Source organism: Balaenoptera physalus (assembly GCF_965194825.1).
Source record: "Balaenoptera physalus genome assembly, chromosome: 19".
NCBI lineage: Eukaryota > Metazoa > Chordata > Mammalia > Artiodactyla > Balaenopteridae > Balaenoptera > Balaenoptera physalus.
This window is the reverse complement of record NC_138900.1, coordinates 62,745,200-62,765,468: the sequence shown is the minus strand read 5'-3', so window position 1 is coordinate 62,765,468 and position 20,269 is coordinate 62,745,200. Positions and strand designations below refer to the sequence as shown.

Below are 20,269 nucleotides of genomic sequence, written 5' to 3'. Positions count from 1 at the left end.
CACACTGGTTACCCTTTGGCGTCCTCTGACAGATGGTACCCCCTGCAGATGCTCACAGCATCTGCCTTTTGGCAAAGTTTCTGAGATGGAGGTCCTCCCAGGACCCGGGACCCTGGAACACCCTGTTCAGCATGAGGTTGGATGGGCCCTTCCTCACCCACTGCCCTGTATTTGTCTAGTATTTTAATGCCTCTAATGCCCTCTTCTATCTTCTCCTCACTGGAAACTCACAGCAATCCAGCTGGTAGCTAGGCAAGTGTTATCTGCATTTTATGGGTGGAATCCTGAGGACCAGTGCTTACTTGGTCTTCCCAAGGTCAGTATCTCATGGTGACAGAGGAGGCTAGACCCAGGGTACCCATTTCCCAGCCAGAGCACTTGACTTTCCAATGCAATGTCCCTCCACCCTCTGTCTGCAGGAAAGGAAGAATATGGAGGTTTTTTTAGGGAAGAGGAAGTAATTTTGTTGAAGTGGGATTGGGATGTTCTTACACGGTGTTTTGACGAAGAAAACCAGAGATGCCAAGTCCAGTCCTAGAAACTGGCCGCCACCCCCCAGCGCCCAATCCAGGTAAATGCGCATGTGACGGGCAATGGTGATGGAAAGCAAACGCTGTTGACTGGGCCTTGTTCCCAAGTGCCTGCTTCCAGCTCAGTGAGCTGCATCCTACAGAGGCTTTCCCCGAAAATGGCTGGGAATCCTGTCCCATTTCTTGAAAAATGAGCTTACTGCCCTCAGAGGCTTGGGTCCTTAATACAGGCTGTGAGATGGGACTCTTGCGGGTGTCGTAGAGAGGGGATAGGACAGACCTGGAGCCTATATGAGATTTAATGCTCACCCCAATATCTGTGTGCAATTACTTTGGTCTCTGAATCTTGAACAGGTGTCAACTTCTGAAACTATCCTTTTACAAATAGCCTTTTGTTTCTCCATATAAAAGAGAAGCAAGTACATTGTAGAAAAATCAGAAAAAAAAAATCAACACCAAATACAACCACCAACACTTTGATTTTTCCTCTGTCATGCTTCTTCACAAACATACCCATCATGATATGTGTAAATACTCCATCTGTAATGAGGATACCATATGTGTTGGTGTGTCTGTTTCCATTCAATATCTTGAAAATCTCCCATATAACTAGAACTTCTTCAAAAATATTTTAAATGGTTGTAGAAAACTTCCTTGCAAAATTGTGCCATAATTTAACCATTATATATTGCTTCATATTTAGCAACTGTTTCCATTTTAAGGATCGTGTCCTGCTATAACATCATTGTACAAAAATCTAACTAAATTCCTCTCTATTTCCTTAGGATGGCTTTCTAAAAGTAGAATGATCAGGTCCAAGGGTTTATACTTTTTTCAGCTCTTCATTATCAAGCTGGTTTCTGGAAAACCAATGTTAATGTAAGGTTTCTGACCTCCTCTGAGATCCCCTCAGGGTCCCCCTTCTTGGCTTTTTGTGCCCAAAGTCTCGCACAGAGCTGGGGGGCTCCGTTGATGAGATAGGGGCCCCCACTGCTGCTCTGTCAGGGTTCAATGCCACTCGGCTTCCACAGAGACACACTTAAAGCCGCACAGCCCCGGGTTTGATGAAGCACAGAAATAATGAGCTCAGTGGGAGGGAAGCAGTCTTTGAAAGGCACATCTCTGCGTGTGGGGTGGGCACTCGGCGGGGGGGGAGGGGTACTCACTTGATAGGTAGCGATCGTTTCTCTGTCCAAGTTCCGTGTCACGGAGACGCTACCTGTGTTCTCATTGATTCTGAAAATTCCTTTAGGCTCTTGATCCACTCCCTTTCCAGTGAGCCGGAACTTGGACCCTTCCGGTCTGTCACTATCGACTACCTGGTCAGATAAACAGAGCAACACTTAAGACTCTGGCTGGAAAACACAGAGAAAGCACAGTACAAACACACCTCAGTGACCAATCTACTAATCACAGGTGCCAACGCAGAGGTGCTGGATGAACTTGACTAAAGCAGCATCACCAAAAATAGCATCACTGTTTAACACCTTTCATCCTAATATGCAAATCTTTGTGGCTTTCAGCCGGGGAAGCTTACCAGCCCTGGGGTGACGTATAGTGATGAATCTAAGAGGGAAGTAACTTCATGAAGTTCAAGGTTGGACATTTGTATTATTTTTAACTCCCGGGAAACAGGCTTTTTTTCTGCAAGTAAGACCAAATAAGCAATGGAAAACGTTTGACAGTCCTATACCGGGCAGGCATTAATCAGGGTTCTAGGTATCTACATGTATGCAGTCATCAACAGCGCCACCTATGCCCTTGCTTCTATCAGGTACTAGGCATGGTGCTGAGAAGGAATTTTACACACACTTTAAAAAACTCTGACAACAATGCTGGGGGCAGGGAACGTTATTATTCATACTTAATGAATGGAATCAATGAGACTCGGGGAGATTACGCAAGCTTGCCACGGTCACAGTTGTTAAAGAAACAAGGATGCGATTCAGAAGCCAGCTTCCATCTCCCTAGGGGCACTGCTATGCAACACCGTCATTGCTGAATTCACTATAGGTGGTCAGCCTTGATCTGACATTTAAAGAATAAATTCAAAAGGTAAAGATATAGGAAGGCAGTTCCAGGCAGAGGGAACAGCATAGACAGGCAGCAGGCAGGTGAGAGAGCCTCAAAAATTCCAGAATGGTTTGAGGAGAAGTGAGGTTGAGAGGTAATTAGGGGGCAAATTATGTTTTGATGTCATCTGAAAGTATCCAATTAAAGAGAAAATCATAATTTGCATAGGTTAGTTCTAGAGTTCTAACAAGCATTCATGTATATTTAATATCACTTTATCATCAATACCTGCAGACATTAATTTGATTATAACACTCTAAAGGTCACTAACACAACAGACATTCAGAACAACAGATAAAAGAAAGCTAATACTGATCTGGCTGTCATCAATTTACAAGTAAACAGGCACCTATTGGAATATAGTCAACTGAGTCTGGAGGATTTAGGTGGCTGAACCAGAAATGTGCCTTCTGGTGGAATCAGGAAGAGGTGTGGTGGTGGCATTTCTGTGGGCGCCATGCCTGCAATTCTGACGTGGGCCACCAGGTGGCAGTGGTGCCTAAGGCAGCATGAGCCTCATGGCAAGCCTCCTCTGCCAGGACCACTGGAGTAAGAGCATGATGCAGTCCATAGGGCAGTACAGTTTTTTTCTGATTTAAAATATTCTTTATTAAAATACACTGAGAATTTTGATTAAACACCAGTTACCTCTGTTTGCATTTTTTTTAATTAACAGAAAATATCATCCAAAGCGAGACTAAAAATAAGGTATGTGGTATCTTCTGATGAAAAGAATTTTTAGTCACTGCTTGACTCAATTGGATCCAACTGACATTACCCTCACTGCTTGGAAGCTCCATGAGGTCAACAGCCTCAGCATATCGGGCTCACCGCTGGGTCCCATGCCTGGCAAAGTGCCCGGCATACGGCAGGGACCAAGGCCAATATCTGTTTAATGAGGAGCTCCACTGATTAGACAAACATATGTCTCAATCCTAGCTTGGCCAACGATCAGTCCTGTGACCTTGAATGTGATTCTTTGCCTCTTTGGCTCTCAATTTCCTTATCTATAAAATAAGGATAACGACACTTATTTCCCAGGGTTGCTGAGAGTTTGTTGAGATACTGTGTGCACATAGAAGGGGCTCAATAAATCAGAGCAGACAATTAGAATACTAAGATAAGAATGATAATAATAACAAAGTCATGCCATTGTTGTTAATGGGTAAGACTGACACCTCTAGGCATAAAACACATCTTAGCCACAATATAAAAAAAATCCCTTTCTAAGGGAACACATTTCCTTTTAAGAAACAAAACTCACAAAAGTCTCTGGTTTCAGGACAGAAGTGCTCTGGAAACAGACTTACTGTGGGAAGGGGCATCTGAGCCAACTCTGTTCCTCTTTGTCTCTTTCACATTTACCATCGCTCCCCTCCTGCTCTTACCACTTCAGCCCAAATATGGATTAAAACCTCTTCCTTTTGCTCCCCTACACACACCCGTGGGACAAGTCCTCTCCAAAGGCCATATTAACTAAAGGGAAATGAACATGGGAAACCTACAAAGGCTATGGAACTGTCCTGCTTCCTAAGAGTGGATTTCTGACCACACCCACTAGAAAGGACCTGTCAGGAGAAGGTTTTTGTGATCTGTTCTCCTTTCTTGACCCTCCCCTGCTCTGAAAGGGTGGGGAGCACAGCACCCCAGACCTTCTGGAAGAAACACAGTGGGAGACCGTCCTGAAAGCTCTCTTGAGGCAAACACTGCCATCCTCCCATTCCTCTACCTGCCACTCAACATGGAAAGCTGAATTCTAGACTCAGAAATCCTCCCAGGGCAACTTTTCCTCCTGCTGTAAAGATCAGGTCTATGTCATTTCCTTTCTCTCTCTTAGAGATCTTGAACCACGTGACCTCATGGAAGCAGGGTCTTGGAGAGAACCCTGTTTAATTAGTGCTGGCTGCTGGATTTAAATGACTGATTCTCTGGGGAAGGAGCAAGACCTCTGCTCAGCAGTGCACAAGTCTTCTCTCTCTCTCTAACATTTTTTTTTTTATTTATTTAATTTATTTATTTTTGTCTGCGTTGGGTCTTCATTGCTGCATGTGGGCTTTCTCTAGTTGCGGCGAGCGGGGGGCTACTCTTTGTTGCGGTGCATGGGCTTCTCATTGTGGTGGCTTCTCTTGTTGCAGAGCACGAGCTCCAGGCACGCAGGCTTCAGTAGTTGTGGCACACGGGCTTCAGTAGTTGTGGCTCATGGGCTCTAGAGCAGAGGCTCGGTAATTGTGGCACATGGGCTTAGTTGCTCCGTGGCATGTGGGATCTTCCCGGACCAGGGCTCAAACCCGTGTCCCCTGCATTGGCAGGCGGATTCTTAACCACTGCGCCACCAGGGAAGCCCAACATTTTGTTTTTAAAGGCCTGGCTTTGAACATATCAGTTGAACCTGCCTCCTGGTCCTCAGTGCTGTATCTGTTTTGAAGGAGCGCTCATAGCCACACCAGGCACGGTGCCCCCAGACTGATGAGCCTTACAGGGCCGCCAGCACAGGGAAGTGAAGGGCCTCATTCTCCCTGCAACAATTGGTCTCAAGATATGGTTCCCTGGACCAGCCTGGGCATCACCTGGGAGCTCTTCAGAAATGCAGATTCTCAGTCTCCACCCAGACCCCCTGGATCAGAAACCCTGGTGGTGGGGCCTCGCAATCTGTGCTTTAATAGGCCCCGTGGATGATTCTATGCACACCCGGGATTGAGGACCACCGACTTAGATGGATTTCAGCACCATCCACGCTCATTATGATTGGTGATGGTTTCCACCGTTACTGTTGGGAGACTTCTGCTGGAAAAAAGGCTGGGCCTGTTTGCTACCTCCCTTCCAGACCTATTTTAAACATATAACACTATTAGGAACTCTTAAAAGCCTGTTTTCTAGAACATCAGTAAAGCAGAGTTGGTATTTCTCCAAGTCCCACATTTCCATGTGTATCAAAGGCACCCCAGGGCATGGAGGAACCTTGGAGAAGAAAGCATGGGAGTAGGGGTCATTCTCCACGGGAAAGATGGGAGTCTTGGCTCAATTTAGATTCAGGAATTACCCAACAGCTCTCCGGCTTCTTGGTCCCCAGGTGGGGCTTCAGAGGGACCCCAGTCCACTCCAGCCTCACTGAGCTGGAGAAATAGGAGGTATGCAATGGCTGCAAAGGAGGCCTCAGCCACACATCAAAGCTGTTCCATGCAAGTCAGGTGGGTTTCCAGATGACCTTTATTATACTACGTTAAACTCCTAAGATTTGTCCAAATGCTGCTCTATGGCTGTGGCCCCAAGGCTATCGTCCTTTTCTTGTTGTTTAATGTGATGGAATGTAAGAAATCCAGTGCACTCCTGCCCAGAACAAATCCTGTCGTGAGTCTCTGCTCCTGCAGCAGCTGTTAACACACATTATACCACATAGCAGGGCTTCACAATTAGCTGGTCTTTCCTATTATTCTTTGTAATTCAACACTACTCTTCACAGTGGGATTTTTCTTCCTTGTCCTCTGAGTCGGAATGAAAAAAAATAGCTAATGATGAGAAAGAACTTGGACGCCGGGTGCCAACACTCTGGGAAGGGCGTGTAAATAGCACACAGGAGTCCTGCTGCATACCTGGGTAAAGTCACTTCCCAGGCAGCAATGAGGGTGACCGGAACATCAATTGTGTCGGTGGCATGGCTCAGGTGGGACCAGAGTCCTCTGCACCCAGCGAGGGGCAGGAAATACAGAGGCTTGGAGCAAGCAGTGATGCTTGGTCTGAGTTTTGAAGGGTGTTTTCACTGCCTACTTCCTCCAGAGTGTGGTGTATTACAGACAAAGCCAGGGCCCCCCCTTGAATCCCGTTCCCACCTCCATTCTCTGCTGCAAGTAGCCAACAATACCAAGTTGCATTGTGTTTTAAAGGTATTCTATGAATTTATATACATATATACATACTCACAGAATATATAGCAATTTTGAATGTTTTTACATTTTTATAAATAGGACCATTTTGTATAAATTATTCTATAATTTTTCTATTCAATGTGGTTGGAGGTTATATATATATATAGTATGTAATATTTTTACATATATTATTATATTTATGTAATATAAATATATTTTATATCTCATAGACAGATAGATAGATACAGACTTTGGGGGTAGGAGTATCTTTCCATTTATAGAAACACTGCTTAGATAGTATAAAGTTCCCATATAGCTTTCATCCAATTTTCCCTAATATTAACATCTTTTATAACCATGGAACATTGGTCACAACTGAGAAATTAACATTGATGCGTGACTATTAACTAACTAACCTCCAGATTTTATGTTTTCAGGTTTCACCAATTTTTCTACTTCTATCATTTTTTCTGATCCAAAATCCAGTCCAGAACCCCACATTACCTTTAGTCAGTGTGGTTTTTTTTTTAAACATCTTTATTGGAGTATAATTGCTTTACAATGGTGTGTTAGTTTCTGCTTTATAACAAAGTAAATCAGTTATACATATACATATGTCCCCATATCTCTTCCCTCTTGTGTCTCCCTCCCTCTCACCTTCCCTATCCCACGCCTCTAGGTGGTCACAAAGCACCGAGCTGATCTCCCTGTGCTATGCGGCTGCTTCCCACTAGCTATTTACTTTACGTTTGGTAGTGTATATATGTCCATTGCCACTCTCTCACTTTGTCCCAGCTTACCCTTCCCCCTCCCCGTATCTTCAAATCCATTCTCTAGTAGGTCTGTGTCTTTATTCAGTCAGTGTGGTTTTTAATTGCCCATTATGGTGCTTCCCTGTAGGTTCAGACATTTCCTTAATTGTGCTGACATCATTTTTTTTCCCCTATGGAAAATGTATTTGATACATCAAAATGCCATAGTCGCCAAGGTCTGTATATTCTCTGTATATTCTCTTTACTATAAGAACTTCTAGCTCTGTCCTCTGCCAATCTCCAGTACCTGTAATTTAACTCAGATCTCCACTAGAGATTTTTGACTGTTTTGTTGTCAGGGCCAAGAACACACACAACACTCACAGTAAGTTTTCAGCAAATATTTGCATACCAAGTAAGTAAATGAATGTTACAGTGGTCTCCTAACTGGCCTCCATGTTTCTGATTCTCTCTTTTCCCTTCCTGTCCTAATTGCAACCAGAACGGTCATTCCAAAATGCAAACACAAATCTGGCCAAGACAGTTCTCAGATTAAAACTTTCAATGTTTCCCCATTGCTCCCAGATTAAATTCCCCCAGGGCCCTCCCTGATGGGCCTCCACCTGCTTCTCCAGTTCTATCTCTTGCCACCATGAGCCATGGGCCTTCTGAACTTTGCCCACTTTCTCTGGACCTAGGTCAGCTGGACTCCTATCCCCCATCCTGTCTGCTAGAGCCCCTCCTCGTCTTCCAGGACTCAGCACCAGGGATTGCCTACTCACTGGAGCTTCTCCTGACCCTCTGCCCTGCTCCAGGGAGACCACCTCATCATCAGGGTCTAGCCCTGCTCACCGCTGTGGTCTATTAAGGCACAGAGAGCAGAGGGCCTCTTTGTTGGGGGTGGTAATTGTCTCTTGGGCTATTTATTTATTCTTTTAACATTTCCTGGGTTTGGAACACATAAGACACCTGATTAAAGCTTTGAAAAAAAGTGCAACTTTGTTTGCATGTTTTTATAAGATCATAAAATGCTTCATAAACTCACAAATTAAAGTCTGTTGTACTTTTTTTTTTTAAGTGTGGTCACTTTACCTATGCAACCTCAGCATCTTCTGATTTCTCTTTTTACAAATCCCCAAAGTTAACTTCCCAGGCAGTGGTAATGCCCAGGAGTCATGAAGGGACCTAGAACACGTCCCCATCCTTATAATCTGCAAAGGGTTCCCTTGTGTGAAGACCCTCTGTCTAAGCACACACTGTGCTCGCTGCACAAAGCAGCTCCAACACAAATACCCCAGCACTTCTGCCCTGTCATAGCCAACTAAATTAATGCTCTAATTCTACCTATTTAGAAAATCAGGAGATACTTATTTTCAAAGGATAAAAACTCTACGTATATGAGCAATATGATCGAAAGGATGAAAAACTAGAAAATAATCAGCCTCTGCCCCCGCACATTTCCAAAGGGAATAAATCACATGTGAATAGTATAGGTCTTTGGAGGATGGAGGTAGGGGTGATATTTTTTCCTTCACTCTAGAATATTTTTGGTTTCATAAAATGAGCCTATATTACTTATTATACAGTTTAAAAACAACAAAAAAACTCAAAAACAGAACAACTTTTTAAAAACATGTAAGAGTAATTACTGGAGCTTGGTGTAGATGCTAATTTAGAAGTTGTTTTCTACTTCATGTTAAATAGGAAAAAACCCACTTATTGCCTTTACCTATAGTTATTAGAAGACATTTTTTTTTTTTATCGGTAGGTTGGTTCTCTAAGGTGATTTGTAAGCAGTAATTAATTCTCATCTGTGGTTTAGTCTTTGACATGCCTTTGAACTTGAAGACACTTAGCCATTCAGCAGTCTGGGCAAGCTGTTAGATCTATGACCGTCTCTCACCCTCATGCTGCTCAACAACTTTCAACCATTAGGTTATAAATTAACAAGGGGGACTAAGGAAAACCCAGGGCCAAGAGTTCCAAAATACCTGGTGGAGAAGCACAGAACCAACACTCTGGCAATCCACTGGAGGAGGATGATGGCTAGGGACCAGCAGGGCTGGCTGTGTTCACCGCCGAATTCAAATGGTCTCCATCCTCCCATGGAGGGTGCTAAGGTTAAGGGCAGGATGGAGCACTTGGGAAGGAAAATCAAACTCCAGTAACACATGATGAGGGGAAATCTGAATACACTACACTTATCCTTCATCTACCAGCACTATCATTGCACCAACTTCGTTTCCCTTCTTTTATAAGAAAGGCACTTAAGATTATGCCTAAGCACAGCTTAAGCTGAGTTCCATAGGATTCAGTGTTTAATTGGTGGGGTTTTTTTGCATTATTTTCTGGTAGTTATAATTTTGTAGTTACTTTCTGTAGGCTGTAGAATTTTTTTTAATGAGAATATTTCTTAATTTACAAGTATTTCTAACATTTTAATTATTTATTTCCAACTTGTCATAGAATAATGTGGCTTATGAAATTTCTACTCTTGTGGGTTTTTTAAAAATTTATTCACGGCCAAGTGCAATATCATCTTTACTAAATGATCCATTGACACATGGAAAGAATGAGTATTCTGCAGCATTATTCACAATAGCCAAAAAGTGTAAGGAACCCAAGTGTCCAACAATGGATAAATGGATGAACAAAATGTGGTATAGGCATAAAATGGAATATTATTATTCAGCCTTAAAAATGAAGGAAATTCTAACACATGCTACCATATGGATGAAGACATCATGTTAAGTGAAATAAGCCAGCCACAAAAGGACAAATATGTATATTTAAATACACATATTTACATACATAATTGGCACAATGCTGCTCTCACTGAGGGACCTCGGTTTATATTTGTTAGTGTATTCCAAACTGATACCACCATTCACTCAGCTTGATGGTCTGTTTCTCTCCCATGATTTTAATAAGATGTTTCCTTCTTGAGTATAATTTCCTCTAACATATTATCTCCCTCTACCTTCTCCTCTTCTATTCAAAATATTTACTGACCATTCACGAGTTCCAGAGTGTTCAAGGGCCCGCAGTTCAGTATACTCTATGAAGCCCACATTATGCAACATGGGAGATGTGCTGAAAGAGGCCACAGCAGACCAGAGACAGAAGTCATCTTTGGGTCATTCAGTCATTGTGCCTTACCTATCTGGGGCCAAAGTCCATTCACTGCCCATCAGTATCACACTTCTGCATTTCTTTATTGTCCAAGAGAATAACTGGGATTCTTATGTATCACTTCCTGAGTTTCTGGTTTCTTAATGCAGACTGTGAGTTTCACCCTCCTGCTCATTGGGCCCCTTGACTTTGCCTCTTGTGGTTCTACCAAAAATCAAGATGGTCCCTTGGAACCCATAGTGAAAAGTCTAGATTTTCTATACCTGTTGTCTCTTCCATTTATGAATCAGATTTATGGTAGTGGGAAGTAGTCACTGAGGCTGTTCTTTAATATTCTGGCTCCTCTTCTTCCGGTCACATAGTAGGACGATACTTCCCCAGCCACCTGAAGTTGGCTGTGGCCATATGACTTGCTTTAGCCAATGAAGTGTGAGTGAAAGTGACATGTGTAACTTCAGCTAATTTTGAGTAAAAGCTTTAAGAGCTATGATGTGCTTAGCCAGGTTCTTTTTGCCCTCTCCAAGGTGACCAGCTATGTTCCAAATAGTGGTGACTTCATCAACCTAGATCCCAAAGAAAGAAAAATGACGAGATGCAGAGCCTCCACCTAACCCCTCAATGGACATGGAGCTTGGTTAAAACCTTTGTTTTTTTTTTTACTTTGATCAACTGAAATGGGAGTTGCTCATTACCACTGCAGAACCTAACCTATCCTGACTAACGCACAGAGTGCTTAGGACAACAGGGTTTGCAGCTTGGAGCTCACTAACAATGTGGACGTACTGGGAGTCATGTGGCCTCTCTGAGCCTCACTCCCATTCTCTGCCAAATGAGGGAAATAATGCCTATCCTAAAAGGGTTACTGTGGGTAAGTGATCTGAGAGATACCTAATGCATCAGTACATAAACCTACTCAATAATGTAAGGCAATTGTTATTTTTATGATTATTAAACGGTGGTGATGGTGATGACTATGACAGAGGCTACCATTTACTGAAAACTAAGACTCTGCCACACACTATTCTAAGCATCTTACATACATAAATTCATTTAATCCTTACCACAATTCCATGGGGTAGGTACTGATGTTAATCCCCACTTTACAAAGAAAGAAACTGAGTCACAAACACCATACCAAAGTCAGCTAGATAATGGTCTTGCATTTGAATCCAAGTGTCCAGAGCCCACGGCCTTAACCCCCACTCCACGTGGCCAACGGATCAAAGTCTGCTGGGTTGTGCAGGAGTGCCCCAGGAGCAGAAGCAACAAAGCACTGGAACCTGCACTGCTGAAAGTGCTCCTGGTCTGGACTCCTGCTGACACACCCACCCTGTGAAGACTAGGAGCAGAGATACTCATCTTAGGCCACGGCTAAGAAGAGATACTCATTTAAGGCAGAGCCAAGATTAAGGACTTCCGAGTCTCAATTTCCAGATTTAAATGTACCCAAGGGGTCACCCATTTCCTCTGTACATCAAATTCCCGGCAGGAATATCTTTACCTTCTCACATTCTCTGAGCTTTGGCATAGTAACGGTGCAATTTGGGGGGTTTTGCATGCCTTCTGCCGTGTAAAAGGATAATAAATTAATCATGCCCTTGGGCACTGCTGAAATACACATACTTAATCTCTTACTAACTTGCCGAACTTTCCTTCCTTGCCACTGCTCTGCTCCTCTCCCTTCCATCAGTTCAGATTTTTACGGTTCCCAAAGAAATATTAAACCAAATATTTATGCACTCATCTGAACCACAGTTCAGAGAAAGCAGTGTAACAAAATCAGCATTATGAACCTGGAGCTATTCCCATTTGGAAGTAATAAACACGAACAATTGAACAATTTCTCCCCGGAAATGCGTGTTGGCTGCCCTTTCACTAAGAATTTCAACGCTTATTCTTGTTATTCTTATAATTCAGGACAAATTTTAATGTTAAGTCTGATGCTTGGAAACACAAGCAAACATAAATACAATTTCAATCATTTTCAACTGAAAGCCTGACATTCTATTCTGCTTTGCATGTGCTTCGGTTAGAACCTGTGTGAGGCTTTGAAGTGCCTCATCCCCTGAAGCACCTGCTCTCTCTCACAATCGGATCACACCTGATTAAAACCTTTCAAGGGCTCCCCTACACCATCACTTTCAGGGAAAATTCATGCTCCCTCAGAAACGCATTCAAGGCTCTTTATAACCTGCCTTTGCCTTCAGCCTCAAATGTCGCTGAGTCTGCACACATCCTCCGATCCTGTTTTGCTGTCATTTCCCCCAAAGTGCCATGCTTGGGTCTACCGTTGTTTCAGCCCTGGGCTTATCTTCTTCTGACCCATAGGCTCTTATACAAAAGCAGAGCCTGGCCAATCTGATCATCTCTTTGTGGATCCTGGGATTGGGACAGGAAGAAACTGACTCAGTTGGCTGAAGGCTGTGGACCCTTAAAGTCTTATCAGCTTGAAAGCTGAGTCTACCATCTTGGGGAGATCCATTTGGGCCATAAGTGCAGACCTTGACAAAGAAAATAGTCTACTTGGAAAATTAAAAAAGAGAGTAATGAATACTTGTGTGTATGTGAAGCCACATCAGGCTCAAGCATGGCATGTGTTACCACCCTGCATCTGATAAATGATCCACTGCAACATGACTTAATCTCACTCCTCAGCCTTGGTCTCCAAATTACACTCTTAGACCAAAATATCACAGTCCCCTTTCCCAGTGGTGTCTGGCGAATGGCTTTAATTCACCAGGATCCTACTAAATGGATACCTGTATGGCTCATTTCATCATTGTCTCTCAATTCCTTAATGACACTGATCTCTTCAGAGAGGACTTCCCTGACCACCTTATTAAAAAAAAAGTCTCCCCTCCCAACATCATCCTCTATAACCATTTTGTTTTTCTTCACGGAATCATCACCTGACATAGTTATCTGTTTTTTATCTTTCTTTACCATTAAAATATATGCTCCAAGGTATCAGGGACTTTTGTTTGTTGCTGTGAACAGTGCGTGGTGAAAAATAGACATTTAAATACTTTGCAATAAATAAAGAAGTTATGTAAAGGGACGCTGAAATGAGAGACTGTATGGTCAGAGAGAAAAGAAAATTATAAAAGTTCATAAATCAGTGAACTTGCACAGCTACTTTGGTTTCAAAATGGCTTATCAATTTCTGGTAAGGACCACCTCTGCTTCTTGGGCTTGAGTTCTGAGGGGTGCTCTGGTATCCTCCGAATAGTGTCACCTCCTACTTAAACGATCCCCATGAGACATCCATGTTTAAGAATAGAGCAGTATGCTCCCTGAAAGTTAAGAGGCCCATGGATGCGATGGAATCAACGTAGGTAAACATCTTTCTTCTTCTGAAGCTTCTGGCTGCCTAAACTATGGATTTTCCAAGGGAAGCCCAACAAAAGAGGATCACACAAACTGAGTCAATGAAGGCTTTGGCAAAGCATTTCAGAAGAGGCACAATAAATGGAAACATCTTGGTGGGGGGTGCGTATGGGCTTCACGCTCCTCTCAAGTCATGATAACAAATCCTCTAAACAGCCATGGGTCAACACAACTGCCCAATTACTGCCCTGTGGGTGACAATTCCTAAACAGATCATGTTGTGTGCAGTGTTCTATCCCAGGCATACATGTGAGGTAGGGACCCATGAGGGAGCATGTATTTGAGAGAGAAGCCAGGTGGTCTGTTCTACAGAAGATGAACACAGTGGAGCCCCTTAAGTGATTGGAAATGTAGAAAGATGGTGGCAGGAGGCACAGTTTTGGGCATCACCTAAATACCCGCAGAAGAGATTGGTTTCATTTTGTTCTTTTGAAAAAGCCAAGATATAGAACAGACAGATTTCAGCTCAAATGAAGGAAAATGTCCAGAGGTTAAAGAGCTTTAGCTGATGGCATGGGCAGACTGGTGGTGGAGAAGGCTGCCACTGCACGTCCAAGCTCACAGCCCACCTGGTAAAGCAGGTAGAGAGGTGATCAATATCAGACACTCTGAGGTTGTTTCCTACTCCCAGCTGCTGTGATTACTTGAGTCTGACCTTGGAGCAGCTCTGAGCACGTGGGGATAAGCACTCTGTGAGGCAGGCGAGGGATGAGGCGCTATCTAGGGACCTCTGTTTAAAACCAGCTCAGCCACTTCCTACCCACTGGCTGGACAAGGATTCTCTTGCATTCCCTGGGCCTCCATTTCTCTAGGTGCTGTGCAGGATCTATCACTCCTCCCTCTGTGGTGCAATGGTTTAGAAAATGGCTTCTGGGTCAGTTAGAACTCTGGCTCTAATGTGTCCTCGGATTTTGACCTTGAGCAAATCTTTTCACCCATCCGAGCATCAGTTCTCTCTTCAGCTAAATGAGGACGATAGACCCATGCCCCTGAAGTTCTGGTGAGTAGAGAGTACTATGGCTGGCACGCAGTAGGCACTCAATCAATGTCAACAATTATCATCTGAATACATCTAACTACAACACCATGTCAATATCAGGATGACTTTTAATAATTATAATAATTATAGAATTATAAAATAAATTACTAATTTTAATAATTAAGAGGATTTTTTAAAACCTTCAAGTTGTATCCTAGGTAATAACTGCTTTCACTGAGGTCTTATAAATGTCAGGTACCATGCTAGAGCTTTATGTGCATTCTACCAGGGAGGTAACCATTATTTCTATTTTAAAGATGGGGAAAGTGAGACTCAGTGAGGTGAAGTCAATTGTCCAACAAGGTTACACAGCTGGCTTGGGGACAGGACGGGGCATGGAAACTTCTGAGCCCAGCTGAGTTATTCCAGAACTCCGGGTGTTGGTCTGACACCAACTCCTGGCTGCTCGGTTTCTCGTGGCTCAGCCAGATGCCTCCATAGGGAGCAAGGCTGGTTGTTCCAAGGCTGGGACTGGATCATGAAAGGCCTTCTTTGGAGGGCTCCTGTTCAACAGAGCAGCCTGCTCAGACCCCACGCCACGAGGCACAGTGGGTGCTCCCTGTTACGCGGCCCCGGGCCCCGGCCCACATGTGCAGATGCACATGCTACACGATGGAAAATGAATGTCTGCACAGTCCTGGGCCTTTCTGACTTGAAGCCAAACAAATTTACCCAGCCTCATTTGTCAGCTGCCTTAACCCCCCTCCCTCCCAGCCTAGCTCATCCCTCCTTCCAAGTTCCTTAGTTGTTATAAGCTTATCACAGAAGTAAATCAAAATGTTCTCAAGAGGAGAAGAAAAGATAAAAGCAAAAAATGCAACAGCCCCAAGAGAGGAATATTTTTTACGGTTCCACAACTCTAGCAACTCTTTCTTAAAAAAAAATCCATTATTTAATTTTCGTACCATGGAGGTGCTAGTCATGAATAATGGCTCCTCTTCTACCTTCTAGTATTTCTAAAATATTAATACTGGTTGGATACCTCCCCTAAGGGGAAGCAGGAGGTGAATCTTTTATAGGCTCCTGAGCCCTGTTCCCATACTATGCATTTATGCGATTACTACCAATCATATGCTCTGGGCTTTTCAAATTATGTCTGCACCAAAGGATGGAGGCCACACAGTGGGGTGGAAAGGGTAAAACGTGTTGCTAAATAGTCCCTTTCTCATTATTTTCTTCATCTAAGTCTTTACTCTTTTATTATCCATCAAGATGCACCTTCTATCTCTACACCAGACTTGGGCTATGAATCATAAGTAGAAACTACAGTGAGGCATCCAACTTCATAGCCGCCCGCCACCCCGCTCCATCCAGGTCAAACGTCCATCAAGGCTAACAACAGTTCATTACATCTTTAGCTGCAAATTGTCAATGTAAAGCTTTGAACACTGAGTCCCAACCTATTTATTCTTGAGGTCAAAATTTTATGTCTGTGCGTGTGGTGTGTGTATGCAGTGTGTGTATGTGGGACTGATCTATCTTTATACTCAGGGTTTAAGGGAAGAAGGAATAAGGAGACTGATTCAGAATAAACTAAAAACAGTACTGTAAATTGTTGTACTTGGCAATGAACTTTTTTTTTCAATGAAAAATCAGGTCTGTTTTATTCCTCTTTGTAAAACTAACACATGCACACTAGGAAAAAGCTGGAAAGAAAAACCAAGGTAAAAGGTAGAAAAACAGATATTCAATGATGATGTCCCCCCTCGATAGTTACAATTATTTTAACATAACAATGACTCCCTTCCAGTCTTTTAAGTGCATACAACTGCATAAATATATTTTACTTAAATATTTTTTACTTTGGGATAATTGTAGATTCACATGCAGTTGCAAGAAATACCCTTTACCCTGTTTCCCCCAGTGGTACCATTTCATAAAACCATAGTACAATAGCACAATCAGGATATTGACATTGATGCAATTCAGTGATCTTATTAGAGCTCCATTTTATTTGTAGTCATTTGTGTGGTTGTGTTCATTTAGTTCTATGTCATTTTGTCACATGTGTAGGTTTGTGTATCCATCGCCACCATTAAGCTACAAAATAGTCCATCACCGCAGGGACCCCCGTTGATGTTTTATAACCATGCCCTCCTCTCCCCCATATACCACCTCTCCCCCACATCCCTAGATCCTGCAACCACTAATCTGTTCTCTGTTTCTATAATTTTGTCATTTACAAAATATCATATAAATGAATTCATTCTGTATGTAATGTTTGGGATTGATCTTTTTCACTCAGCATGATTCTCTGGAGATTCTTCCAAGTTGTTGTTGTGTATCAGTAATTCATTAATTGTATTGCTGAGCGGTGTTCCATGGATCAACATATGGACCATAGCTTAACCATTCACCTGTTGAAGGACGTCTGGGTTTGTTGCAGTTTCTGGCAGTTACGAACAAAGCTGCTATGAGCTGCTATAAACATGTGTGGACAGGTTTTTATATGAACCTAAGTATTCATTTCTCTGGATAAATGTCCAGGAGTGCAACTGTTGTGTCCTATGGTAACTGCATGTTTTACAACAAACTGCCAAGCTGGTTTCCAGTGTGGCTGTACCATTTCACATCCCCACCAGCAGTGTCTGAATGTTCCAGTTTCTTGCATCCTCACCAGAATGTGTTGTAGTTACTTTTTTTTTTTTTTAATCCATTCTAGAAGATGTGTACTGATAGCTCATTGTAGTTTTAATTTGCATTTCCCTCAAGGTTAATGAGGTAGACTATCCTTCCACGTGCCTATGTGCCATCTGTATATCCTCTTTGGTGAAATGTCTGTTCATGTCTTTTGCCCATTTTCTAATTAGGATGATTGGGACTTTTGCCGTTGAATTTTGAGAGTCCTTTATATATTCCAGATGCTAACCTTTTGCCAGATATGCAGTTTGTAAATATTTTCTTTTAGTTTATAGCTTATCTTTTCATAGGCCAAAAGTTTTAAATTTTGATAAGGTTCAATTTGTCAAATTTTCCTTTTAGGAATCATGCCCTTTGTGTCAAGTCTACGAACTCTTTGCCTGGCCCTGAATCCCTAAGATTTCCTCCCAGTTTTTTCCTGAAGATTTAATAGTTTTACATTTTACATTTACATCCATGATCCCTTTACAGTTAACTTTTGTATAAGGCATGAGGCTTAAATTGAGGTTCATCTTTCGCCTACAGATGTCCAATAGCCCCAGCACCATTTGCTGAAGGAGCTAACTAGCTAACTTTCCTCCATTGAATTGCTTTTGAATCTTTAGTGAGAATCGGTGGGGAAAACCGGGTGAAATCTCATTCCTGGTTCTCTATTCTGTTCCATCAACCTATGTGTCTTTTTCTCTGCTGTACCACATTGTCTTGATTACTATGGCTACATAGTCTTAACAACGGGTAGAGTGATTTCTCCCACTTTACTCATCTTTTTCAAGATTGCTTAGCTCTCCTGGGGCCTGTGCCTTTCCACATAAATTTCAGAATAAGCTTGTCTCTGCCTATAGAAAACCTTGCTGGGGTTTTTTATACCAATTGCATTAAAACATAAACGTATCTTTATTTTTTTAACATGATACCATGAGCATTTTCCCTGTTATTACTAACTCCTTTTTAATGGCTACCCAATATCTTAAAATACATACACCATCATTTAACAACCAATTCGGTAACAATGAGCATTTGATTCTTTTCAGTTATGAATAATGTGAATGAAGCTACCAAGAATATCTTGCAAAAGAAGAAAATTCTCTGTATTTTGGAGTATTTCCTTAGGATAGATTCCCAGAAGTGGCACTACTCAAATAAAGAGGAAGAATATCTTAACAGTTATTTCTATTTGGCTATTCTTTCACATATGTTTACCTATATGTGAAAAACATTACCATTAGCTTTAAATTTTCATTTCGTTATGAGCTTGAATGTCAAGGTAGGAAAGATACCCATCAATGAGGAAAAGGGACATTGTAGAATTGGCAAATAATGTAGCAATCATGCCTCCCAGAATGATGTTGATCGTAATACCACCTGGCCCAACTCTTCAAAGTGATGCCACACACCTGCTCTCAGGTAATCCCCTCGACTATCCAGTGAAGGCAGGTAAGGAAAATCAATTCCTATTTCACCTACTTTAGGACAGCTATTTGCTACTAAAACGTTTTTTAGAGTCTCTTTTCATCCTAAAGAAAAAAGATTTAGTTAAGTCACTTCCTTTTTACCCACGAAAAGGGAAAGGGACAAATTGACCAGCCTAATCTATCTCCTTATTGTTTTGGCCATGAAAATGGCTGTTAACAGGAGATGCCCTGAATGGGAGGTGAGAAATATCTGCCTGGTAGAGTAACCGATGACACCTCGGGAGGGCTGACACAGTTCCATTTATGTTTTTATCCTTCCTAATCGGGTTTTCTCCTTTTTCTCTAATGGAAGTAGAGGTTCCACGGAGAGACAGGAAAACAACGTGTTCTTTCCTTTTATGCGGTCACTTTGCTTTCAAACTGTGCTGGATCTGCACTGCTAAACTAACAGCAAGCATGATCAGCCTCGCATCGTGAGTCTTAAAAGCCCAGGTTCTGGGCTTCCCTGGTGGCGCAGTGGTTGAGAATCCGCCTGCCAATGAAGGGGACAGGGGTTCGAGCCCTGGTCTGGGAAGATCCCGCATTTCGCGGAGCAACTAAGCCCGTGTGCCACAACTACTGAGCATGCGCGTCTGGAGCCTGTGCTCCGCAACAGGTGAGGTCACGATAGTGAGAGGCCTGCGCACCGCGATGAAGAGTGGCCCCCGCTCGCTGCAACTAGAGAAAGCCCTCGCACAGAAACGAAGACCCAACACAGCTAAAATAAATAAATAAAAACAAAAAACAAACAAAAAAACCCCCCCAGGTTGTCCTTCTGAGGACTCAGGACAGCGGTGACTCCTGGGGCCATGTCAGGATGCACTTAGATCCTTACGTGTATCCTGCATGGATGCAGCAGAAGAAAAGAAAAACCAGTCTTTGAAAAACTAGTCTTCATACACGCAAATGGTGGGATCAGGTGTCCTTGAGGATTGTAATGTGGAGAATCCCTCAAACTATAAACACTGGGATGTAGGAAAAAAAAGTCCCATGTGTGAATGGCAGCTTTTCTAATGGAAATATTCAATGCTCCCTCTCCACTGTGGCGGTGGGGCAAGGAGGAGGAGAAGTTGATATTAGTTAAGTGTCTGCTTTGGAACAGGCACCTTAGCAAGGGCTTCTCTTACATATGAATTTTCATAATCTAAAGAGGCATCATTAGCCCATTTCATAGAGCACACAGTGGAACTAAAAAGCTGGAGCCAACTTTCCAAGAAAAGTTGTCAATCAAAGTGAGGCTGATCTGATGCCAGGTTGAGTTCTTTTTTCTACCACTCCTTGATGAAGATGCAGAGGGAGACAGAAAAGAAGGCAGTGATTTGAGTTAGAAGAGCAGATACAGCAATAAATCAATGAACTGACAAAATAGGTGCCCTCAAGTTCTCTGCTTTTGAATGTCACT

At 42.7% G+C, this 20,269-nt stretch overlaps 1 protein-coding gene across 2 annotated transcripts in view; it reads right to left on the bottom strand.

The window, feature by feature from the left end:
• The window catches only part of CDH13 (cadherin 13), a 1,030,526-nt gene that overhangs the window by 492,027 nt on the left and 518,230 nt on the right, over positions 1 to 20,269 (bottom strand). For both annotated transcript variants that reach the window (XM_082439035.1, XM_082439036.1), the window contains exon 5: positions 1,697 to 1,849. In XM_082439035.1, coding sequence (XP_082295161.1) covers positions 1,697 to 1,849 — 153 coding nt within the window. The remainder of the gene's footprint in view (positions 1 to 1,696; positions 1,850 to 20,269) is intronic.